Raw genomic sequence first — 26773 nt, forward strand, 5'->3', positions numbered from 1 at the left:
AGACATTCTTTAGAGAGGATTTCACCCATTTTAACACAACTCTTTAAAAGATTAGAAGCTACAGATTCTAGAGGTGGCAAAACTTTACCTCTTATGACTACACAGTTAATCCCCTCTCCCTATAACTATATATATATATCTTCTCCCTCTCTATATATACATACACTCTCTGTAGGCTCCCAACTCCCATGACAGTTGCTGCTTTTAAGCTTGGTGTGAAAGGACCAAGCAGCTACACTGGCAACAGTCACAGGCCTTACAGTCTGGGGTTTTAAACACTACCATGAGAAAAATAAATACTTTTTAATTATTATTTTAAAATATGCAGAGCACAACTTGTGAATAGTCTGGGGGAAGACCAAGGAAGGCAGATTTTGGCCAGGGGGCAGTAGTGGAAAGCTAAAGGCCTGCCAGTATGAGAGCACACACCCAAACGTAGGCTTCTGGGCAGTTGGCAGTTACAGCTGCACCTGGCATTAAAAAATGAAGACAGGAGCTGTACTAACACAGCAGTGTGACTGAGGTTCTGTCCAAGTTAGATTAGGCAGCAGCAAACACAACCCAGTTGATGTTCAGTCTTTTTTTTCAAAAGATGGAACCCACATTCTGCCAAGCACTGCTACCAGTGATCCACCTCCTTTTTACTGGGGGAGAGAAAAGGATAAAACTTCCATGCAGCAGGGTTGCTCACTGCAGGCTGAAGATATGTGGGAAGTTCTGAAGGAATCTTTACGGATTTTCTCTTCTGATGTTGATTTTGGTTCAGAGGCTTAGTTCTCATCTACCTGCTGACAGCCCAGCTTGCTGAAAACCTTCTTTTCACACTCCATACAGCCATCTTCATCATTAAGACACTGATCCATAAGATGAACAATGCATGGTAGAAGCAGTGACTCCGTTCAGTAGAACTGCTCCATAAGCCTATAGACCCTTCATTAAGGTACAAAGGACACAACCACAGAGGTCCAGTCTAACTGACCAAATCCACTGGAGTTATTCTCACCCCTGACAGATATGCTTCACTATAATTATCTCTTGAACAGAAGCCAAATCACTGCCTCCTCTGAAGCAATGTGAGCAACCCAAACAAGGCCATTTTTGAATTCAAACCTATTGAGCCAGCTAAACCTCCCTTAAAAGGAAGCCTTATGAACAGACTCACCCTGCTCAGAAAACCTTCCAAAGCCTGGCGAGAAACGCTGCACCCCTTCAGCACGACTGAAGGCAGCAACACTGACTGCAGCTTTGGTTTGCCTTGCCACCCATCTACCACCCCAGGAACAAGCTTTCTTCTTACCATAGTTTTGCTTATATTGAACCGGTTGGAGTCTTCCCATCTGTTAGAAGCGGAGGTTTTGAAGATGATTATTCCACAGGAGTGTAAAGGTTTCAGCAGAGGAAGCAGAGCGCTCTCTCCTACTCAGCCGCTAGAGCCTGCCTTGATTACTTTGATGTAACAACACTTGAAAGCTCCTATTCTTTGAAACTAATTTAAACACATTGAATTGTTGAAAGATTAAAAACCGCAGTCAGCTAATTACACTCACTCTCATCTCTTATTCAGCAAATGAATCACTTTTCATTACCACTTAGCTGAAGTACATGAATTTCTGCCTAATTAGAAATGTTGTAGATGGAGCATTAGCAAGGCTGGAGCGGGTCAGGATATCTTGCCTGCTTCATTTTTAATTCCTAACAGTAGAGCCAGATAGGAAAGGCTTCAGATAAGAAGTCATTAAAGAATTTTAAATTATTTATAAAAATTACTTTGCCCAAATTATAATTATTTTTTTTCCCCCAAATGCTCTCATAAATGTCAAATGGAATGAAAGGAAAAGCAACCCAACATTGATTTTAATGAACATTTTAATGTTATGTATAACAGAACATTATGAATACAATGGAAACAAAGTTTTATCAATTTAATAATAAAAAAGAAATCCAACATAAGAAAAAAAAAGGGAGGCAATAAATTTCATACCTATAGTATAGTGCTTATTCTTAACAATATTCCCAGCTTGTGAATATAAGGTCTTTGTATTCCAGATCCTAGAATCATGATTCGTGTGAACATAAATGCAGAATTACCGAAGAAAAAAACCCCAAAGACCCCCAATTCATTCTTTTGTTTTCAGTAAATCAGTAAAATCTTTTGACTGCTACAGGCTTCCTTTATTAATATATATATATATTTTTTAACTCTTCTATTGGATTCCACAGCTGATAATGCCATATTTACACAAAAGAATCATTGAATGTTGTATAAAAGCTACGACCCAATGCTGCTGGATTAGGCAGGGTTATAGAGTTACATAACTGAAGTGTAATTCCCCTTGTTGGAGGTGGTGGTTTTTGTCATGATGCAAACCTATTTTTGCTCTTTGACTGCTGCTGATGGCCTAAACCAGTGGCTCCACAGGGATACTGGTGGTACAAAGGATGCCAAGTGCCACTGTGAAAAGAACTGCAAGAAAGTGCATACTCTGGAGTTCTCTGAAAGGAAACCTTCCAGCAGTCTTGGATAAAGCATCTCCCAGACTCGCACTGGATCTCAGATATAACAACAGACCCCAAAAATCTGTTATCACCAAATTGCTGAGAGGATTTTCACAATAAAAATTTGGGTAATATAGCAGTGTGGTTGGAACATTAGCAAAAGTATATATACATTCCAGGTCCCTTTGAATTAGCCATAATCACATATGTAAGCCATTTTTTGGACAAAAATATATATTCTTATAAAAAACTGATCATATTACTTGAGTGACTTCAATTGTGGACTCAGTGGTAGTAAAAGGAATGATCCAACTATGACAAAGTGATCAGGGAGAGGGGGAAAAGAAAGTCAAGCTCTTCAAGAGAAAAAGAAAAGTATAAAATTAGATTCAAACATTTTTACCCAAACCCCAATTCCAGTCTTCCATCAAGTCTCAAAGTTAAAATTTGTTCTTCTACCTAGGAAAAGTTTTTTGGTGGTCTCGATACAAATTATTGTTGCAAAATCATCTAACACATTCCTCAGAAGAACCTTTCACCTCTCCAGAATTTGAACACTAGTTATTTCAACACTTACAAAATAGCTTTTGGTTATTTTATGTAGACACTTTAACTGGTAAAGAAAAAAAAAAAAAAAAAAAGAAAGTATTGATCAGTGTTTCCCACCCTTTTCCCAGCTATATTTGTGCAGCTAAAAATCCTTCATTCAGTCTGCCCAATTCCTTTAATTTTATTTAATTTTATTTCATTTATTTTACAATCTTTATTTGCTAAAATTGGCAAAATTTGCAAAGGCATCTTGCTTGGGTTGTACAGTCCCAGGAGTCAGAGAGGTCATAGCGATATTGGGTACCCCCATTCCTATTGTGCCTGTCAAACCCATTCCTGTAGCTGGCACTCCCATGTTCATGTTCATTCCCATCATTCCTTGGTTCATCATAGGTGTAGGTCCCATGGAGGTCATTCCCATCGTACCTGACATCACAGTGGGCATTCCCATCCCCACAGGCATGGGGCCTCCCATCAATGGGCCTGTCTGGGGTCGAACAGGCATCATATTAGGCTGAGGACTGAGGTTCACGGCTGCAAAGTTTTGAGTCATGACATTCATGGGTTGTTGCATATCTGCCAGAAGAAGAGGACACAAAAGTTAGTAATCAGAAGCTGATGCTGAAGGTGCTCATGTATTTTAAGAAACTTATATAGCAACTGCTGTGAACAGAGGCACAATGGCCTAAACTGTAGCTGTTTTGGTCCTTTCTTCATTTTCTGTGTGAAGACACAGAAAGCTTTTGTATAAATTTTATTTTAAGCAGCATTTTATAACAATAGATGCTGCTACGCGCCTTCTGCAGAGGTTCTGGAGATCAGGAATCCTGAAATCAAGACAAAATAATGGTGCAAACCCCACAATATAAAGCATGCACTAATACCAACCTCCTAGCATGACAGGCTCCATTTAGAAACTAACACTTGTGCCAGAGCCATCACAGTAGTTTGAGAACCAGTTAATTAGGAAAACAGCAACTGACAAAATACTCCACCTCCAGGACAAGCTGCTGAACACATGCAGGGCTCAGCATGCATGCAAACAGGGAAATAATCACTCACTTTGTTGCTGCATCATGGTATTAAGCGTTGGTTGCTGGGGTTTGGAAGGCTGCATCCCAGGTACTAAATTGTCCAAACTGATATTTACACTGGGATCTGACCAAGTTGTGGGTAGAGTCTTGCCTGCATTCTTCTGGACCATCTCTGTGCTTGCATTATAAAGAGGGTTAGGCTTCGGCATCATGGTGTTCACACTTTGCAGAGGCTAAAAAAAGAGAAGCTTTGTTGGGATTCATTTGCAACAATTTACTAAAGGAGTCAAAACTAAAACAGAGATTTTTAGCCATGAACTTCAGCTCTTTTGCACCAGTGTTGCCACATGCTGTTGCACCACTAAAATGGGTTAAAAGACTATTTTTGTAAGCTAGCATCAGGCTCCCAAATCAGTATATGGAATGACAGTGATAATCTGCAGTCAAGTTTTGACTGCACATTCTGTGGAGGAAGGTTTTAAGCTTTAACATATGATCAACCTCTTCCTCCCCAACAAAGCAGCAACCTTTCATAGAACAATGAAGTCCATCTCAAGAAAAGACTGGCTTAAAAAGTGTTCAATGTTCTTGAAAAGCCTCCTTTTCTCTTTTTAGGAGGCTACTCAAACATTTCTGGACAAAACTTTCTTAAGAAATGTTGGTCACCTCATCTGAGTGATCAGGTATAGATTCCAGGAGTGGAATGGATTCATTTTCAGTGTTGTGATTGAGAAGAAAGCAAAAGATTCATTGAGAAAGGTCATTAGCAAACTGTAAAAATAGCAGCATACCTGTGACCTTGACATGGGTAAACTGACACCCATAGCATTGGAGTTCATCATAGAGAAATTCATACTTAGTGAGGTGGTCATGGTTGTCTGAGAGGGGCCCATCAAATCAAAAAGATCAGTAGAATTTAAAGCAGCTGGAGGCTGGCTAGAAGCTGGCTGTGAGCTACCAAAGAGCTCTAGAGCTTGCTGCTGTGTCGTGCCGCTGAAGAGTTCTCCAGATGAAGCACTGGGACAAGGAGAAGCTTGGTTGAAGGCACTCCAGTCACCAAAGTCTCCATTTCCACTTGTTGCTGTCCCTGAAAGACAACAGTGAGGAAGGAAGGAAGATGAAGAGAAGAAAGGCAGAAGATTTAGAGAAAGGCACTGAGCAAATGCCATATTCCATGAACCGAAACAAATGAGAGCTGATCTGTGTCCGTCCGGATTAACATCTGCAGGTAGAACCTCCATCTGGACATCATTCCCTCTCATGAATATTCCAACAATTTTAACAAGGTAGCAAAGGAAATATGAAACACCCATGCACATAAAGTAGAAGAACGTTTGATAACATGTCACCTGTGGAGGCAAGACAAGTAGGGACAGGTTTTCTTTAGCTGAAATACAACAGGAAGGTAACAGGCACAGATTGGAGGCTGTAGTCAAAACAACACCTAAAACTTTGGTAATATTTAACAACTTTTTACCTCAGCACTCTGGTGTTTGCAGAGAGAACAGTGCCCAGGAAGGAGACACTTGATAAAACAAATTCCATCACAATACATCAAAGACAATGACTTCAAAATTTGGTTATATACAATTAGTAGCTCTTTGTATAAAACAATGCTGATGGAAATAAAACCCCAGAACTCTGAAAGCAGGTTGCAGAGAGTTTATTTGAGGAAGGAATAATTTCTTCCCACCATATGAAGTGCTCATGTAAAACATTAAGTTTTCTAAATTTGATTCCTGAACTAAATGCCTTGGCTTGCTGAAGCAGAAACTCAGTCTTGGATCTAGCAATTCTCAGCAGAAGTTTTGCTGAATTCTTAGTTTATTATCACTTAGAAGCTGTTTCACTTCACTATAGCAGGGGTTTTGTTGACAAACATTTAAAACAGCAACTGACAGCCCTCCCTGTATCTTACTATGAGGAGTCTAACGGTAGAAATTGTCTGTGGAAAATTGCAAGGGAGCCCATTTCAGGATCCCAGATGTCCAGAGACAAACCACTGAACAGAAACTGTGTCGTAACCTTTGAATCAAACAGGAGCTGTTATCTCCCTCAAAAGCATGCTTTCCTATTAATGAGAAAAGGGTTACTTCACAAGAGTGATTACAAAAGCAGCTACAGGAGACACTAAAAATAAAGCAACACCATTTAAACAGCTTTCATTGCTACAAGAGTGAACCTTGTTCCAAGTCTGGAGCGTTGTATGGGTCAGTTATTTGATTACAGCACTGACAGACTTTTGGTACTTCATCTGGAAGTCTCAAGCAATGTCACTGCCATATGAAATGAACTCTCAGTTCTAACAAACAGTTCAACCATCCCTTGGGTTTCTTTTGATGAGCGAATGCAGACTCAAAGACGTCAAAGCTGAGGTGGAAGGATCCAGTGCCAGTTTCCACTTCCTAACCTACACAATGGCTAGTTCTATACTGACCAAGCATAGCAATCATTCTACCCACTCAAAAGGTATCTGCAGTCTTTTATACTCCATGTAAGTAATTATCAACATGCACCTTTGACCTTTCGTCATCTTTACCTTTACCTACACATTTGAATTTAAAGAATAGTAGGAGAGTAAATCTGTTCATAAAATCCAAGTATTGCCAACAACTTCAGTGCACGAAGCAGACTAATATTCATTAGCTTGGGGCCTTACTAGAACATTTGCTTTGATCTCCCTCAAAAAGAGGGCCTATATTAGAATGTTTCAATTAGTATTACATATTAAAAATTAAAACCTACTTTAAATATTCCTGATAGATAAGTAAATGCTGAGTGTGCTGCTTCTATGTTCAGACCTGTGCACTGAGTACCAATAATGGAAGTGGGGGTAAAAAAGGATAAGGTTTTGCCCCTTCAGTGGAACTTCAAAGATGATTAATCAAGAAGGAAAAGTTTCCTAGAGGGGCTTACGCTGTTCAGGAATGATTAATCATTTCACAGGACTCCTTGTCCCTTGCATAATGGTGATTGGAACAGATTAATCATGTTAATGCAGATAAAGGATTGTATCAGTTTAGACTATATTAACACACAAATTATTTGCATAGTAGGCGGCTTTGTGTTTGCAAAACAACTTCATTTTGACTAAGAAAGTCTATATAAAAAACTAGAGTAGCTCTTTCCTACCAAACAAATTAAAGGTGATTTAACTAAGCCATGCCCAGTACAGTCTTCCTAACACAGCAGAAAATAAAGGCAGAGATATAAACACGCTGACTAAAAGCTGGCTCGCAGGTAGGTTTGCTGGTCAACCTCTTTTCTGTTCTGTTCTTATTCTGGACTTAATCCTAGAGCCCTGCTGAGAGCCCCCAGTCAAACACCACTACTGCCTGAATTAACTTCAGCAAAGACAGAGAGCCAGCTCCCTCCACTCCATGTTTGTTTGAAGCGCTGTCCTGTCTGAGTGGCACCATAGGGTCCTAAAAACATTCCACCAGAAGGAAGCTGATTGCTTTAAGTAGCTTCCCAGTATGTTTTTCTTTTTCAGTTCAGTTTTAAAGGGAGACTGTGGCCATGGCTACGGAACAGCTTGTATGCTGGCATGCAAAGTGACTGCACATGCAGTGAGCCAACTCTATGGTTACATGACAGCTCTAAACTGCATGCCATGCAACCAGGACACAACTGACTGTGGGCCCAACAAGCATGACTTAAATCTTGCTCTTGTGATTAGCAGGCACTTGTTCATGCCTGACTTAAGTGAGATCTGGATATCTTTTATTTAACAGGCTTCTCTAGAAGGGAGAGACTGCAACAAACTGTTATTTAGCCAAGCTAAAGTAAACTGTTGGTCAGCCTCATCCCACAAATGGACATAAGCAACTGCAAAAGCCATTGGCAAGGTGTATGGAGGACATAACTTGACTGAATTCCTTTCCAAAACAGAAGGCCTTCAGTAAACCAGGCATTATTGGAAGCTTTCGGAAGAGCTTATCTCAGGCTCTCCTCGTTATGCCACCCAACAATGCCAATATAATGATGTCTAAATAATTACAGATTTTGGGGAGATGGGTGGAAGCCCAGATCAGCTGTAGGTACTCTTTATTTTCCTATCACAGGTAGGCTGCTATTTTCCATTGAACATGATCTCACCTTCTCACTTTGTTCAACTTACCCATTTAATTTACTGCCCTGCCCATATCATTAAAGCTCCTAAGTCCAATCTGAATCCTCTGCACATATCTGGAAGCTATAAAAAGCAGCACAAACCCCTTTTAGCAAATTTGCAGTTCAGAGCAGTATCATAAGGAAGAAAACCAGACTATCAAGCCCTTCATGCAAGTCTTTTCATCCCACCAGGGTAGTTAACTTTTTTAAAATAATTAATACCTACCTGTATCTGAAAAGCTTGCAAACTGTTACTTGAAGCATCAGAAAAATGACTTTATTGCAAATAAAATAGTTGAATAACCTTGCATAAAACATGAAGAAGACTATAATGGTTAATTATCTGAGTGGTCCTATCTCTAGAGCCAATTTTCCTATCATTTTGGACACACAAATACTGCCATCTTGCAGCATTGACTGCTGTAGAACTCTAATTAAAATAGCACCTTACCCAGAACTGCAAAGCTGGGATGTGATGCGTTCTTTTTTCAATTGTTTGGTGACCAGCCAACATTTAGACCCATGTGTTTATTTCAGGTTGCCCTCTTCCACTCTAGGAGTCACATCTTATCTAAGTGCATTTCAAAATTAGACTTGGAGCTATGCTTTATTATACCCTTTATTATATCCTGTTCATTAGATGAACAGGGATATTTGCAAGTCCTACTAACATTTGTCTGGAACACAGTTCATTTAAAGTTTCAGGTCCACTAAGCCATGTGCTGTACCAGACAGCAGCTAACTTCCTTATTATAGCACTTGTGGCCCAGTTACATAAAAATAGTTTGCCCTGGAAAGGGAAGTGGCTTCCCCTCTCTGTGCCCAAAAACAGCATTTCAATATGTAAATTAATCCTACCTTGTGATGCTGGGAAACTTGCTGAAGCAGCAGCTGAACTAAAATCAGCAAATCCTCCAAATGGGTCAGCTGGTCCACCTAGAAACAGAAGCAAGACAAATACTGTTGCAGGACTCTGCAAAGATCCAATGCAACAACTGCACGTGGGATTTATTAAGACAAGATCCTGTATTGTTGATTATCTTGGATTTACTGATTCTTCTAAGTTGGCATTGCTCTCCCTGTTCATCACCATAGTACATTTTACAAGCCTGAGCAACAATAAACTGGCTTCTTTCCAACTGCCTTGCAGACTTTGCTGTTTTCTTTTCCTAGTAGAAAGGCAGGGTTTTGCTATCTCTAAAAATAAATTCAGAAAGATTTAAAAGGTTATCAAGTTTTTCGTAGTGAGGGATGTGACTAGTTTGGCAAGTCTGAAAAGTTAAAACTTTGGAAGTGTAATATATAAGCACCAAACATTCTTGCTGTATAACAAGTTAATTTATTATGCTTACTATGAAAAATTACACGTCGCCTTATATTTACTTTTTGTGTTACTTAAAGCATGAATGATTCTGCAACGATCTTGAATTGGGGATTCAAGGACAGAGCTTGCATTTGTGTTCATTTTTTTATAAGTTTGCTTCCTTTCTACAGCAGGAACATTAAGTTTTCCAGTCAGACATTTGTATGCAGCATATAAATTATTAACTCCTGAATACAGCACAGTAACAATTTTCCACTAAAAAACAGAGCCAAGGTATAAAAACAGAAGAAAGATTTAAGAATCATATTGGAAAGCCTTTTTTTTTTTTTAATAAACAAAATGAACAGTTTACAAAAACTAAAGATATAAAGCACCCTGTTGTCATTGTGGAGTATTCCACTGACCTGAGAAAGCCAAGAAGCTGACCTTATTTGTTTGTCCTCAAAGATTTCACCTCCAAGCAGCCCTATCCTTAGAAGAAGCTGCAGCAGTTCAATTATTTTGCTTTTAGTGTTATGCGTACATTATATAGGTTACATCACAGCTGCTTAGCCTGCAGTGCTTAGAAACTAGCCAGGTGGGACTGGAACATCTGTGCTGCACTCAAACACCACCAGGGACAGCTTCCAACATCTGGTGCCATTTCTGAATTGTCTTATCGCTGCAAGACATTCTGCCCCATCTGCTGCTCTCAACTGGGTTAATTAAACTAGAACCATCTCCTTTTTAATAAATGGCTAGCAGTAATAAAAGGAACCATTCACTTTCTAATACATGTGTACTTGTATTTCTTTTTAATGTTATTTTACTGTAGACATTGCCAGGAAGGCAACTGCTCTTCCAAGGGGAAAATGTCTTTTCTTGCCGAGTGCGTAGCACACGATATAAAACATGAGAAGATGGCTGCTGATTTTTCAGAAATACAGCACTGCTGAAATCCTTTTAGCACCTTTTTAAGAGGGAAAAGATGGCACACAAAGATCAGTTTCTTCAGTTCAAACTCTGAAGTGATCAAATAAGCAACTTCTACATGTTTATATACAAGTTTTAGACTGCAAGTTGAAAATGAAAAAGCGTAGGGCAAAGCAGTGAGCTGAGAAACTGTTCTGATCATGTTTACTCTGCCTGCTGCAATGGACATTTTCAAATCATTTTGTCATCACATGTCCTTACAGAGTTCAGAAGAGGTCAGTGATTTGAGGTTTTAGATCAGAAGGAGCAAGAGAGATGACACTCTGGACTACATCCTACAAAAAAAACATATATATAAAAATCAATGCTCTCATGCTATGTCTATGAGCCCTGGGCTGTTGGAGAAAGTACCTGGGGATTAATTTAATTTAAAAACCAGAGGTAAGTTCAAACTCAATAACCCCTTAACATTTTCAGTCAAGTCAACTTTTTCTCCAACTCTACTGCCTGTTTTCAAATGAAACAGAGTTCCAGAGAGAGCTGACAGAGCTTAAGCTGAATGCAGGAACTCTCTAAAGAAAGGTATCACAGCTAAGATTAAAGAACCTCATCTCTAGTAACACCAGCAAGTCTAAGCACAGATTCTACATCTCAGCTTGCTCCTTTATGGCAACCAGCTGTCCCACTCACATAATGAATTGTGTTGCTTTAGTAATTTCTAACCCCTCAAGCCTCACCAACCTTCTTCCACATCTCTGCACCTGAAAATACATAGGTAAGCAAATCTGGAGTTCCTTGAATTCACGCCACTTCCCTGCCAGTTCACTCACAGGACAGATCAAAGGCTGCATTTGACCCTTTCCCTGTGTCTTGCCTGACACTGGGAATGTTCCCACACCCTGTGCTGCAAGGAACAGTGGTCATAACAAGTGACCTGCACGTGAAGGACAGTGCTAATCTTCTCAACATGAGCTATCCTCAAAGATTCCCATGCGAGATCTGTAACTACAAATGAACCCTTTCCATCTGCCTTCCCAGGTCAGCAAAGAGGTTATTTAGCAGGACCAGATGCTAATAAGCCTCTTCTCAACACCATTTCTAAATGCTGCTTTGGAAAAAAGAAAAAAAAAAAGTAGAAGGAAAAAAAAACGCAAAAAAGAGAAAAAGGCTCACTACAGCAAAGAATCAAACTGATGAAAGGTTCAAATACACTGGAATGTGGAAGCTGCCATAGATCTGCTTGAAATACAGGAAGGCTCCATTTGAAGTAAAAACAACTATTCTCAATGTGATTATTTTTGTACACAGCAATAAAAACACATGTACATAAATAACCCCCAAAAAAGACCCTAAATTTCTTTTCCCCTAAGAACTGGATAGAAATGATATTTATTGGGGTAGTGATTCTGATCCAGGATCTTATAGTTCTACAGATGTACAATGAACACCTTTGTGTATGAACTTCATAAAGCAGGAAATAATGCAAAGTAACTTGTTCCTTAAATATGAGTGCATTTGTGCATAAAAGAACAGATGCATGAAATAAAATTCATTTCTTAACCTTTAAGACTTAACACATTTCAGAACAGATATATAAAGTTTATCTACTTCCCCCAAAATGAAAGTGCACAAAGTTTTAAAGAGAAGTCAGAAATAAAGACACAGACAGATCTCTCATACTAAATTACCATGACAATTTCCCTCCCCTCCAACAGAGTTTTGATGGATTTTATATTCTATTAAATACTTACAGAATTATCATTTTGGTAGCCTAGTGATGAAAGAAACTGTGTCATACAGAGAGTTCATAATACTGACTTTACTCACAGACTGTAATAAAAATATCTAGGGTGATGTATTACAGGAGTTCTCTCAACGAGGCACCAAGACATGCCATAGCTTCAGGCAGCAGTGAGAGCAGCCTTTACACATGCACAAATGCAGCCACCTTGCAACATGAGAGGGACTTCAACCACTGGACTGCCAGTTTTGGTATGGTCTCTGTGGTTTCACATTGTCTTTCCAACAAAGACTGGAGCAGAGTACCTGTCCCCAGAATACATTTCTACAAATCAGGAGAACTCTTCTCACATAGAAGAGAAGTTGCTTACTTATAATGGAGAGAAGTTACATGGAAGGATTCTATGAATTCTATGAAAACACACAGGCTTTTATCAGAACAGTATTTTATTTACTGTTCAAAGTGATCTTTAAACAAAATTCTGCCCACTCCCAACTGTGCTATTATACCACAACTCCTTTTTCTATTCCATGCTAGCCACAATCAGAACTGTTCATAGTAGGAATCCATAAGCACAGTAACAAATCTTCAAAGTTTCGGATTTTAAAATGCAAACCACCAAACCCCTGAACTCCTCTATCAATCCTGAGTGCAATGCATTGAATATTAACATACTCCTAAAAAGGAGCTGCAGTTTGAGTGTAAGTCCATATGAAGGTTAATGGACATAAAATGAACAGCACATTTAGAGAGCAAAGGGCTATGTTTTATGATGACTAATTTGACTTTTAGGCAGCAATTTCTTTTTGGTAGTAGGATTGGGATCAGCCAAGTGCCAAGATAAAATTAGATTAAGAAACAAGTTTTCCATATGCTTTATATGAAAGCCTATATGAAGATGATCTAGCTGCCTAGCCTGTGAGAAATGTTGGAATGTGAATGTATTGCACTTGCTTTTAGAGTTAATTATAAATAACTGTGTTACAAACACAGCTTCTGACAGACTGATCTGGCAGCTAATCTTTGTGCCGCTAACACTCATTGGTCCCATGCAATAGCACAAACAGTATCTTGCTACAAGAGGTTCTAGAACACTTAAAAAAATACAGCTGTCAGTTCTCACTTTGTCTACTGCTTTTTAACTATGTAACAACACACAGGTTTATCCTTAGAATTGGTTCCAAATAGGCATTAAGAAAATAAAACTAAAGCATGCCTACCTGTTGAGGCTGGCTGGCTAGTTCCATCAAACAACAGATCAACCAGGTCATTAGATGACTTGCTGCCAGAGGGTACAGAAGCCTGAAGAAGAAATTACACAGCAGATCTCACCTCATGATGTCATCACTTATCTCAAATGACTTTGAGAAGGTTTCTGGGTTTTTTATTTTGCTTTGGAGAGATGGCAGACTTGTCTTTGAAGCCAACAATCACTGGTACATGGCTGAATTTAAAATCAAATACTGGAGAGCTAGTGGCTCAGCAGGATTATAACAACTGAAGAATTTGTTAACTTTTCATTATGTGTGCAGGTTTTTATATTTTATCTTTGCTTTCCTGAAGAGAGTAAAACACAGCACTGACTATATTAAAGAAATTCTACACCTTAAAGCAATCACACAATCAGTTATAATGAAACTGTTCCACAGCCTTTGAAAATCCCAACTAAACATTTCTGATAAAACAGTTCTCATGGTGGCTGCGTAACAAAAATCCTGATCTAGAAATTGTCACACAGAGAGATCAGAAGAAAAGAGTTTTCAAAATCATGTTCTATTGTGCTCTTCTGCTGTCTCACCTTTGCTGTAGACTGTGCAGTGTGAGCAGCAGCATTCTGTTCTGGACTTGCTTTGTCCCCTGTATAATGTGCTGCTGCTCCCAAGTCAATGGTTTTTGAAGGATTTGCTGTGCGTTTGTGTCTGGTGGTTGTAGTTTCTGTAGCCTGTGTAATATGAATGTGTTTTGTTGTCACAGTCTCCTCTTCATCTTTAAATTCAGCTTTGGGAGATTTACCTCTTCTTGATTTTTCCTCATCGCTGTCACTAGAGAAACAAAAGCAATAGAACACCATTTGTGATGGTTGAGTTACTTAAGTGGACACTGGGCTTAAGCCACAAGTTTTGTTCACTCTAGGTCCTCGTAGTAATGGTTCAAGACAAAACCACTGCTTCTTCCTACATTTGAGAAAGGAAATGTTTTACTCTTACATAATGCTTCCACATAACACAGTGCTGCGCAAAAGCGACGAGGAAAAGTAAGTTTTGTTAAACACTAACTGCAAGGCCATGGCAGAGGGTAACAGCAAATCAGTGTTCCAACACAGTACCTTTAATTACCTTCTGACAGAACTCCCCCACACATTACATAACACTTGAGCAACAAGTGAAGTTGGCAGGTCTGCTCAGTATTTACACCAGGAGACAGAACGCAGTGAACCACGTACAGGTACTAGCTTTCAGGTTTCAAGGATTCCATTCCCATTTCACCTCCTTCCCCTTCCCAGAGAAAACAGGCTTTTATATTCTTTAAGATGTTTGTGGAAAAATAACGTTTACAGAATTAGGCAATGAAATTATACTGTTCATTTTCTACCAGAGAACACACATTTATTCTGGAAATGGAAAAGAACAAAAGTGTCACCATTTTACGTGAAAACTTTTTAGATGTCACTGTGTAATATTGTTTCATCTGGTACATTCTCTACTTCTGTATTTAAAGTCTTTCACAAACAAACCAATTGCCCCCCACCAACAGTCATGTTGCCAGTTACTATCAAGATAAGATTTATACATAACAGTGAAAATTGCTGTAGAGAAAGCTTAAATATATTGAAATGTATTTTGAAATAGTAATTCCCTTAGCAACACAGCTGAAAGTGGAAGGGTTTTATATTTTAATAATGCATTAGAATACTAAAACTGCAAAATTTAAGAAAGGCTGTCCCTTTGTCAGTGGGAATATGACAGTAACTGCAATATACTCTGGAGGGTAGCCTTTGTTCTCTCTTAACAATAGTGGGCTTTTTGGAATATATTGCATGTGTCATTTCCTCTACACATTACCTCCTTACCACCGGGGATGGCTCAATTCGTTAACGTCAGGAACAGAAAAGCTCACTCCCTCTTTCAATGTTTTACTTTTTAGAAGGAAAATGTCATAGCTGCTGGCCAGCCCAGTGTCTACTGGCATTTGCTTGAGCCAGCCTTACACAGACAAGTGAGCTCAAATGGCACCACCTAACCTTACCCTTCCAAAGCACTTCAACCAACTGACTGACACTGCTGCAGTACTGGATTTCTGCTGAGAGCCCACTGTGTGCACAAGTACAGCAAAGGGTATGCTTGGCCACATTGTCATTTGCAACATCAGGATTTTAACACAAACCCCCAGAGAAGATGATCTGCAGGCTAGCAGGGTACATCCTAAAAGCCTCAGAAGACTGTGGATGATGTTACCTTTTAGATGCACTTTGAAAGTATCTAAGGTAAGAACAACTTCAGTTAAGGCTCAGCCTCTTAAAACCTGCTGTAATGTGTTTCTTGTCATCACCAGAGAGCCTGCCTAGTCCATACAAATATTCTGTGGATTAAGGAAGTGACTGGCAGTCTGATCATGCAGCTGTTCCTACAAACCTGGTGGAGATCAATCTCAATAATGTAAGAATAAAAAATAGTGAGTCTTTGGCCATCTACAGCAAAAGAAGTGTCTAAAAGCTTTTGAGAAAAGAAATTAAAGACTTATGCAAGAAAGCAAGACAAATACTGCAATACTCAATTTTCTATGACAACCTGTACTGCTTCCAAACTATCTCAGGAGATCTGCTTTATATTTTCCTTTAATGGCCACATTAACAAGAATAACAACAAAAAAGTAATTACAGATTAATGTTCCCTTGAAGTCTCTGTGCTCAGAATAGTAAAATTGCAGTACTTCATCTGAGAATTGCAGATTGAATTTAAAAATAAAAATTATAGCTAGCATTGTACCAAATAATTTTTACAACTTCTCAAAGGAAGTACATGGCTGCAACTTCCAGATATCAAAGTATGGATACATGCTCTTCTACTATGCCTCAAGGGTTTTGTGGTGTGGAGACTTTTTGAACATTCTTTAAAGGCAATGAAATTAGTTTACTGATACTTTAAGACTAACTGAATGATACCCTGATACAGAAGTAATCCTTCAGGTGGAAGTCGTTGCATCTTTTTATAGACATACTAGAAGTTTTGCTTTCTTTCTATTCTGTTACCCACAGCAACCTTTCTGAACACCAGAGAGAGACAGATTGACAATTTTAGGAATTCTTATGAAAAAAGTGTAATTTCAGAAGAATCTCTGTGTATCTGCAGGTAGTTTAAAAAACAGAACTTCAGCACACAAGGCTGGATTCAGGGAAGCAATGGGTTTATTTACCCAAGACCTAAGAACTAACAAGCACCATAAAAGAAAAACAAGATGTTTTCCCACCCCAGGAGGGTATTGTTGCTGGTCTTCTCTGTTACCAGGGGATAATCCAATTTGCCCACAGCAGTACTAACACTTTATTCTAAAGACCCAAAAGCAGACTAGGCTCCTCCAGCTAGTTGTGTGAACTGTAGTTTCACTCAAATCTACTGTAAACTCAAGCCAGCTATATCACAGGTCAAGCTCTTAGCTACTTCAAGCACTCTTTCTTTCTCTGCAGACTACTAGCTTTGTTAGTAGGGTCAGAATCCAGAAGTTTGGCCAAGTTCTTCTGGTCTGTATAGTGGAGGTAAAGATTGCATCAGCCAAATTCCATTAACCACTGTAAGGATATGTAGGTCATGTTTATTCTTTGTGTTCCTAGACCTTTATTAGCTTTACAGTACATAAAGTAATAATGATTTATAAAGCTGTTAAGATAAACAATAGAACATACAATAGTCAATTTGCCAGCTGAGAAGTATCACCATTTAGTCACTTTTTCAAGAGAAATAGCAACTTAATTCAATGTTATTATAGAGCAGGAGGCTAGAAATAAAGTAGTCCATTTTGGAGGCTTCTTTCATGTTAAAAAAAAGGCATAACCATAGACCTGCATAGATTTCATAAAGCATTTACAAGAGAATGTTATATCGTTGTCAGCCTAAGTCACATTATTAAAATGTCATGTTTCTTTCAATTTCAATACTTATACTTCGTATAAAGTATATTATTCTATTAATACAACATGAATTGTGAGGTTTGTATTTACAGTTAAGTAAAAGTAGACAGGTCCTGTAACCTGGAGATCAAAATTCTTGGATCCTTGGATGCCTTCCTTAGAAAGAAACTCCTTCATTTCAACGCTGACTAAATACCTTCCATGTTATCTAATAACCATGTCAAGAGAAGTCAAAAGGAAATTTCAGGCTGGCAGCCAAAGCAACGTTATTGATGCAACCTGGATTCCTTCTTTTGACAGAGTAACTTGCAGCTACCAAATCAGTTTTGCTCATGTATGTCCTGCCCCAAAAAATTCTTTTAGTCCAAGCCTTGAGTTTATTACTTTCATAAATTTTGAGGCAAATACCACACCTGAGATTTGCCCAAAAGAGGGGAAAAAACCCCAAAACAAAACAGCAATGACAAAGCTTACAAGAGAAAAAAAAAACAAACCCAAAAAAGTTTTATTTGCCAGAGAAAAAGATCAGTGTCACTTGGGGTAGAGATATAGTGGAGAAGCCCTCAAAAAAAAGCTGCTTTTTATCAAGATTAGACTGCAGAGAAGACTGTCTACAATACTGGAAGGTGCAAGACTTGAAACCAGCATAAGTAAGAGACCAGAAGCCACTCAGAAATAAAGCAATTAAGATAAAAAAAATGTTTACTGTACATCCTCTCCATGAAATGTGGACAGTGAGCTTCACAGATGCCATGTGCCAAGTCACTTTTGAAAGGCAAGTACAGAAAAGCACACAGCAATATACCATTGTTAAATCTGAAATTGTTTGCTTTTCTTCTGATCCCTTCTTTGTAGTCTCTTGATAGTAAGTTCTAAGAGGGAACCCTGATGTGTGCAAATACCACCAGTTTTATGATTTATTAATGCCCCAGCAAGAAGACTGTATTACCTTTTTCCTCAGAAATGCTACTATTATAATTATTTTTGTTTCTGCGCAAAACAGCTTGAATTTTGTTATATATACATGTGTATTTTTATAGACACACATAAAAAAGTGTGTGTGACTCTATCTGAAGACATTCCTGCAAAAAATATTAATCAAATCTCAGTGCAAATCTGAATTTTAAGTTGTTACCCAAAAGGGAATTATTTCAATATACTCGAGCACTTTCTCTACAGCAATTTCAGATTCTGTTAAGTGTGAATTTGATCTCTGGATAATAAAATTCAGTGCACCTGTTGAAGTGTGATGTATGTAAAGTTCTTTCTGCAGGCAAAGCAGGGTAGGTTATAGTTCTTACTGAAAAAAAAAAAAAAAAGCGCCCAACTTAATGTGATGGCCAGATGTAAAATACAGGCTTCTTGAGAAGGTTCAAATGAAATGGACTTTGTTGTTTTGTTTTTTTTTAATAAGTCACCTTCAGTCTGCTCTTTGTGAGATCAGCTCAGGGAAGAAGCAGTGTGTCAAGGTAGGTCTAAGCAATTTTACATCTCCCTCCTCTTCGGCGTTTCAGCAGAGTAACTGCAGTGTTATATGGCATCATCCAGTATCCTGGCACAAGGAAGACCACTGAATTGCTGAGACAAAGAAAAGCTTAGGAAATTTCAGCCAAATTCCCTGCTTTGCCAACAGCTATCTAAGTTAGGGGCAGTAATGGAAGGCAGCCAAGAGCAGTTAACTACTGACAGAGCTACATTACTCCCCCAAGGCCAGTAAGAGCTGCACAAGAAATCCAGGAAGCAGGTAGTGAACCCAAACACACTTCCATAGAGACAAAAGAAATGGCAGAGTATTGTAACTGATCATCAGCAACATCAAACAGCTTTGCAATAGCAATTTCAAAGGATGAATTCATGCTAAAATAACTCTAGTACCTGCATCTTTCTGGAGAGTCTTCTCTATCTTTCCTTCGGAACTTGCTGATGGTATCATCGATCGTGCTTCCAATTTTGTCACTTAGCTCACCTAACTTATCACTGAATGGAAAAGCTGGTTTTTTATCCCATTCTTCATCCCATTTTGACTTGGGCTCAGGATCATATCTTTCACCTGCGTAAGACATTAAGATAAGAAATACTAAAGATGACAGAGAAAAAAAAAATATGCCTGTGGTCTTTCTGGAATCACTCTCAAGCCTCCCTGTCCTACATATAATAACCTTCCAAATTTTCAAAGTAAACTGAAAGCTCCCACAGTGCTGAATCGACACTATTATAGCAAGGCACAGTATGTAATGCCAGTCATTAAGTGGCAGGAATGCAGATTCAAAGACTTTTGTTTCTGACAACACAATCTTAATGCACTACATAGGACACTGTCAGACTCTGCTGGAGAAGCACAGGAGGCACAATCAACCCTGGCTGCATAAAGCAGCTTATCAGAAATGGGATATGCTGGCTTTGCAACAGTCAATTCATGGTATTCCATTCTTGGCCAAGCCATGTGCTCAGAGGTAAACCAAAGAATTTTTTTTTTTAATACACTGACATCTATAAATAGGTAGAAGTGTAGTACCAAAATACTGAAAGGCCTAAGTGTGTAATGCATGGTAACTTCCTGTTACTTCTTTTCTACACTGATTAAAAACTTTTAATGAGATGAAAAAAAGAAGAGGCACTTAAGAAAGAGGCACCTTTTTAGCAGACACTAAGAACCCTGGACATCTCTACTAAGTACTAGTATCAAGAAATAGAAGCCATTTTTTTCACCTCATCAAGTATTTAAGATGTCCATACCAAGATCTTAGCTTACAAACAACTGGCAGTTTTACTTGCAATAAGTATATTTGCTGTACAATCTCATTGCAGTTTAGAAAAAGACTTAAGCCTGGGTTTATTTATATGCACCCAGTCAACCTGAGATTAATTTTAAAAAGCAAAAAAAAAAAAAACCCAACACAAAACAAACCCAAACCCCGAAACACTTACATTTTAACAAAGATTTAACTATCAGAAGTGTGCACAGAGCACATTTTACTAACTTAGACTGTGATTTTCGATCAGACCTTCTGCTGAAAACAAGAGACATAAAACCACTCAACACAGCTTAGGTTCTAAACAACACTTGGACAAAAAGCATGTTCTCGAGCCATCACACCCAGGAAACAAGGCATTTTTTTGTAGCACTGAAAAAAGTGAGATGCTACTTATAGGGTTTTTTTTTAACATAAGCCAAAACTGAGTAGTTGAAAGGAAGAATGGTGAAAAATTCATTACTTCAAGTTACATACAAACAATATTATAGCTCAGGAAATGTTCAAGATGTATTAAATTCAGCTATTTTTTATAAAAAGAAAATGATGGATTCCAGCACTGCAGGGTGCAACTTTTCAGTTATATCTGGCCAAAGATATTGACCAGAGGATGTATTTTCTTACTAAATCAGTACAAGTCTCCAATTACATTTATTTAGATCTGTAAAGGATAGATAACCTTTTTCAAACAGTCCACAATTGGCAAGACACCCAGCAAGATCTTTATCATTGAAAAAGGAGAAATTGCTAAGAAATGTACTACTGTTAAATTTTGCAAGAGAATAAAATGGCCTTATTTCAGTTTACGTCAGGCTTTCAAGCATTTTAATGCAGACTCCATTAGAAGGCTTCTTTGAATGATAGGAATTTTAAGATTAAAAAAGAACTCAGCATTTTCAAGGAAAAAAAAAAGTAAAACTCTGAAAATACAAGCATTTTGTATTTAAATAACTAAAATATTTTAGATTTGAAGTCTGACCTTGGGAAAAGATTGTAGTGTGCTGCTAGAAAGATTTTTCTTCTTTTGCTTTACTTAACAAGTGAAGGGATAATTAAAAATCCTTCACCATAAAAATGAAATACAAGACAAAGGAGATAGTCCTTTAAATTAAGAAAACTTGAATGATAACTAAAGAGCATATAGAAAAAGACTTCTACCTAGCATAGAAGGATAGATCACGACTCTGTATAAAGCAAGTCAAAAGATAAGCTCAATGAAAGAACAGAGGAACGTCTTCTTAAAAGTACAAATGAAGTGACTCATAAGTATTTCCTAAAAGGAGAACCACCACATTCCAAGCAGGTAGCAAAAGCCTCGAAGAATATAATAAAACAAGACATGGAGATGGAGATATTCAACTGTTCTGCACGTGAGGAAAAAAGGAAGAACAGAGGAGCACACAAGTAACCCGCCCACAACACGAGAGAGCAAATCTAAGTTTAAGGTTCACACTGAAGAGTAAAAGGAATGCATAGCACCAGAGGTGGACAGGTGAAGTTTAGGTCCTGCACAGTTGCTACTCAGATCTTACACCAAAGCCTTCTCTGAGACATCACTGACTCTAGCAAACCAGAGCCTTATGCCACTGTGGCTTTGGAACTCATCCCGTATTGAAAGTGGCCAAGGATTTATTCAAGCTAATGAAAACACAGATAACATCTCAAGACTGACAGCTCAATCATGGACATGTTTGGATACATCAGACATAAAAGCCAGTTCAAGCTCAGATGCCTATAGCAGGGACTGAGGAGCAAGGAGGGAGCTGGACACTTGGACTCGATAGGCAAAACATAGTACTGGTTGTGTGCCCTTATCAATTGTAGCTGTCAGAGAAAACTCTGTCCTCCCTAAATAAAGACAAACTGAAGACATTACATCCTTTAAGGCCAAGATCCAAATAGTCTGATAGAACTTGCCATACATGAAGAACATCAGTTGCCTCAGCAAAATCGGTGAATTTGTTTCCAAAAGCAAGGGTATATCAGTTTACTGTCAGCAGCATTCAGATGTGGCTTTGGTTTATATGTTTTTGAAGTACCTCAGTAATGAGGGTCCTATTGCATGTACCAGATCCCAGCAAGATACAGGACTGACACCTTGTGCAATGCTGGCTGATTCTTTTATTTTCAGAATCTTGATTTTTGGCAAATCTGATAGCAAATTTTCTCATTTTCTATGATAGAGCCTCTTCACTGGCAGCTGTGATTCCCTGCCATTTAGGGATGAGCACTGGTGGACCAAATTTCCAGCCCACATACGGGTCTGCTGCGCAGCCAACATCTAGTTGCAAGCTTAGTCTACACTAAATAATTCTGTATTACCTCTGGGAGCTTTCCTTCAGAAAAGCACATGGGACCCACAGTACTAACCAAACAAGATTTTAAAAAGCACACAAACTGAGACAGTAACAACTGTATTGCTAAAGTCCTGAAATATAAGCTCCATCACTTCCAAGCTACTTAATACATATATTTAAGGTCAGAGCTGGCATAGATCAGAATCCACACAGATAATCCATCATTACCTTTCAAGTGTCCAAACTTGGGAAACCAAGAAGTCTAATGCCACATGGTATGTACATTGTTTAACCCAAACAATATTAACTGCCCTAAAAGTCCTAACCTAGATTAACCTATAGTTCTAACAGAGGTTAGCAGAAGCAGGTGAAGCAATTCTTGTGCTGTGGTAGATGGAAAGTACAATCACTGTTTTTTTCTTTTTCTTTTTTTTTTTTTAAAGACTAGAAAACCCCTAGAAACATGGGCACGTATCTACTTCTGATGCCGCAGCATTCATTTCAGAATGAGGCTGCCTATGGATAAAAAAACCCAAGACAGCTAAATTTTGGCAAAGCCAGTGCATTAATGTCATTTGTATAAGTCTATAGACAGTTGCTATCTAAAAAAAAGATTAACTTAAAGATTAAAAAAGCAATTAATTTGAATTTTTACGTGGGGGAAAAACGTGCAAGATTTCTTTTATAATAGTAACACTGATGCTTAAAGAAAAAGCATCTAAAGGAGCATCTAAGAAATTTTTTATCTGTATTACCTAAGCCAAGTTAAGAGTTGAGATTGCCAATCCTTGACCAAGAAAGTACTCACTGTATCTGAACCCTCCAACACTGTCTGAAGAGACCCCAATGTATTTGTCTTTGTTCTTCTTTGCTTTCTTCCTCTCCTCCCGAAGACGATCATCATCTTGAGCAAATTCAACCATTTCTTTTACCTTCTGGCGTATGTTTATACCTTGGTCTTTGCCATTTTCATCTGTGCAGGTTATGTAGGAAGAGGGGGGAAAAGGAAAAAAATAAATCAGAGACAGCAATACTGAAAATCACATTGAGAAGAAAACCTGAATTATGAACACAGCAGTCAGAGAGAGATCTTAGTGCTACTAGGGTTCTGCAACATTTGTTTAAAAGGGACCAAATATTTTGTCTCAACACAAATTTTCATCCATAGATAAATGGTAGTTGCTAAATACACCATTCAGTGAAAACATCTGACTGCTGCCGAAACACTGAAAATGTTAACAAAGACTGAAACAAAAATTGTGGGTTTCACTTGAACAATTTTAACCCTTTAAAAACACAGCCCCCTTTCCTCAGTCCTTTTAGTAAATTTTTTGCAAGTTTAATTGCAATAACTCTGACTTATTGCAAAACTGATTTTTTTGGGTTTTTTTTTTTTTTTGCTTTCAGTGGGAGGTACTACAAGCTAAATGTGCTCCTTTCCCAGCCTTTTTTCACATTCAAAACACACATTGGCTTTGCTGTCTTTGCACTGTAAATATTATTTGGTGGGAGGGAAAAAAAAAAAAAAAAAAAACCAGCTTCAAACAGATGTGTGTGTTTTGGAGCTCTAACCTTTTCTTCCCATATGATTAAAGCTATTCCTTTACGGACACCACAGGGGACCAGTCTCTAGTGCATATTTTAATATAAACCCGAACACTCATGTTGTGTTGGTTCTGTTGTTATTAGCCAGTCTTTTCTGCAAGTTCTTGTCTTCACTAATTAATACTCTAGGGTCCCACGTCTTGGATTCTGCACTCTTCACACAACTGGCAACAGTCACATTCTAATTAGACTGGGGAAGCTTCTAAGCTGGTTCAGGTGACTGACAACTCCAACTACTGTTTTAATTTGCTTATAAGATTTTTCTATTGCTCACCTACAAAGTGGTAATTTTCCAGGGATCGCAAATCATAAATGTGTTCTCTGGCACTTGTAACAACACGCTCTGATCCATTCCTTATGAGGTAAGCTAGGAGCAGCAAAGACTATAAAAATACAAAGCACCTTATGATTGCATGAACAAAAGCTCTATCTTTTTTTTTTAAAGGGAAAAAAAAAAATCATCAATGCAAGACCAAACCTCCTCTCTCCCCAAATTAGTAATAAGTAATAAAAATAGTAACACTTTCCCCTTTAGAGAAATACTTATGAGTTCACACCAAAAAAATCCCCAAATGTTTTCCCTACATGCAACTTTGGCTCTTGAGAATATCAAAACTCTATTTCTCAAACTCTAATTTCTTATTACTAAATCACAAATAGTTGCCTTCATCAACTACAGCTTATTTTGAGACAGCGATAGTAAATCGAGAGACAAAGTTAACCTTGCTGAATAAAGCATTTTCTTTTGCCTCTTTTTTTCCCCCCACAACTTTCCAATGGTTTTCACTGAAAAGCAACTCCTACAGACATTTAAGAAGCCTTCTGCAGAATGCACTGGATATACAGAACAGCATTTCAGGACAATTTTAAGCAAGCAACAAAACAAATGAAGATGAAATAGTACTTCAGTTGCAATGATTTTTATGTTGAGATTTCTATCAAGAAAAAAAGAAAGAATAAGGAAAGGAAAAAAAAAAAGAGAAGGAAAAAGAAGAATGCACTTTCTCCAAAGTAGTGTCTTTATTAGCTAAAACTATCATATTTCAACCTACTCAAACCTGATAAACAATTCTAAGCAGTCTTTATAACATTAAGTAGCTATGTGTGATAGCATTAAATATTAACTTATATTGTACTTCAGGGAAAACAATTACTATGAATACAAAACATCAAGCACCTGTGAAAAGCATAAACCATGCCTTTGGATTCCTTCTGTCTTGTTACAATTCTGGCATGAAGAAAAACAAAATACAAGCTAGTCTAATACATCCATTCTAAAAAATGAGGTTATATTTGCATAATTCAGTGACCACTGAACACCAAAAAGTGCAGCATGATAAATCTTAAGCAAAAAGTTTCTGTATCATACTAATTAGCCAAAGACAAGAAAAATGCAAATGATTCAGGTCTGTTTTCAAAACAAGGAGGACAAAAGCCTCATATAAGGTCTGAAAGAAAATTTGGTACATTCAAACCTAAACTGTAATTTTTTCGATAATTGAGAATTGGCAGAAAATTAGTTTTTTTTATTTCAGGTATACCTGAATTTGTTCAAAAACATTTTCCTGATACCACAATAACTCATCCTCTGCTTCTCATGAAGCACCATAACAACTCCTTTGGGTAGATTCAAAATGTGCATGCTACTCCAGTTCTTGAATATCAGCAAAATGTAATTGCTCCATTATGTTCGTTAAGTAGCATCTCAGACATGCTTCTACACCCAAAAATTTCTCTCTTTTCTTTTTTTTCTTCCACATAAAGCATCTGAAAGACATCTTTGAATTATCAACAGAATTATAAAGCACATAGTTAGAAAAATTCTTACAGGTTACTAGTGGAGTAAGTGATACAGTAGTATCTAAAAGAAGACACTACATCAAACAAGCATTATGTCCTTCATAGACCAATACAAAATCTTGAACACTTCCAGCTTGTAGACAGACACACCTTATAAACTCTCCTCCAGTTCTTTTTATTGTCTTTCAGCATTCGAGTCCAAAGCATGTTCATAAGTTCTGGAAACTGTTCATACATAAACGTAGCCCTAAAGAATGAAACAAAAGGAATAAAGATATTTAATCCTCCCCGGTTTGCCACAATAGCTTGCTAAGACTCAGGGCTGACGGTAGATGGCAGCCTTGATCTAAGCCCATTCGTATTGGATGACATTCCAAAGGGAAAAGCTATCCCTATTTCTTACTCATACTCTTACTTGTACCGGTACTACAAAAGAAAAAAAGCAATTCTAAAAAATCTGAAGCAGTAAGCGACTAATTTATAATGAAAATAATATTTAACATGAATAACCACTGTAACTAGTCACACATGAAACTTCCAAACTCATTTTAACTGAAAATAAAAAGTTCAAGGAAGAATTTGACACGTTTTGCTTTATTTAAAAAAGTCACAAGGAAGCAGGTTGAAAACAAACACTCCAAGAAAGTGAGATATATTTAAAGAACTGTGAGGCTACATGAATAAAAATCAAGAATTAAAAAAAAATACTTTCACTTCATTTTGTTTGGCAGTTTTCACCATATTACAAGATCACTCATTAAAAGAATAAGACTTTATTTACAGCAGCTTTACAGCACTATCAGTCAGCATGCTGTAGAGTTGATTTAGCAGCAAATTTCACATTGCTGTATAAAATGCACCTTTCTTTTCTTCATCACTGAGCCAAATTATCACTTACTTGGCAATCTCTCCCATGAGTTGCCCCGAAGGTCCCCATGGATCATCATTGGTTGCTTCTCGAACCTTAGACTCTATTTCTGAATAATTCATAACCACATTGGTGCTGCAAAGGAAAAAAATTAAC

The 26773-nt window shown here is 37.9% G+C and overlaps 1 protein-coding gene across 1 annotated transcript; it reads right to left on the bottom strand.

Annotated features, from left to right (window-relative positions):
• Nucleotides 1-1947: 1947 nt before the first annotated feature.
• Nucleotides 1948-26758, bottom strand: CLINT1 (clathrin interactor 1). The gene is made up of 11 exons (XM_054388942.1): nucleotides 26648-26758; nucleotides 25900-25996; nucleotides 24224-24332; nucleotides 23153-23317; nucleotides 19170-19344; nucleotides 13968-14211; nucleotides 13390-13471; nucleotides 9051-9128; nucleotides 4871-5166; nucleotides 4108-4312; nucleotides 1948-3621 (listed from the first exon to the last, which is right to left on the bottom strand). Exons 1-11 carry the CDS (start codon nucleotides 26737-26739, stop codon nucleotides 3260-3262), a joined length of 1905 nt encoding a protein of 634 aa, XP_054244917.1. The 5' UTR covers nucleotides 26740-26758; the 3' UTR covers nucleotides 1948-3259.
• Nucleotides 26759-26773: the final 15 nt, after the last annotated feature.

The sequence above is a fragment of the Indicator indicator genome, chromosome 18 (genome assembly GCF_027791375.1).
Source record: "Indicator indicator isolate 239-I01 chromosome 18, UM_Iind_1.1, whole genome shotgun sequence".
Lineage (NCBI taxonomy): Eukaryota > Metazoa > Chordata > Aves > Piciformes > Indicatoridae > Indicator > Indicator indicator.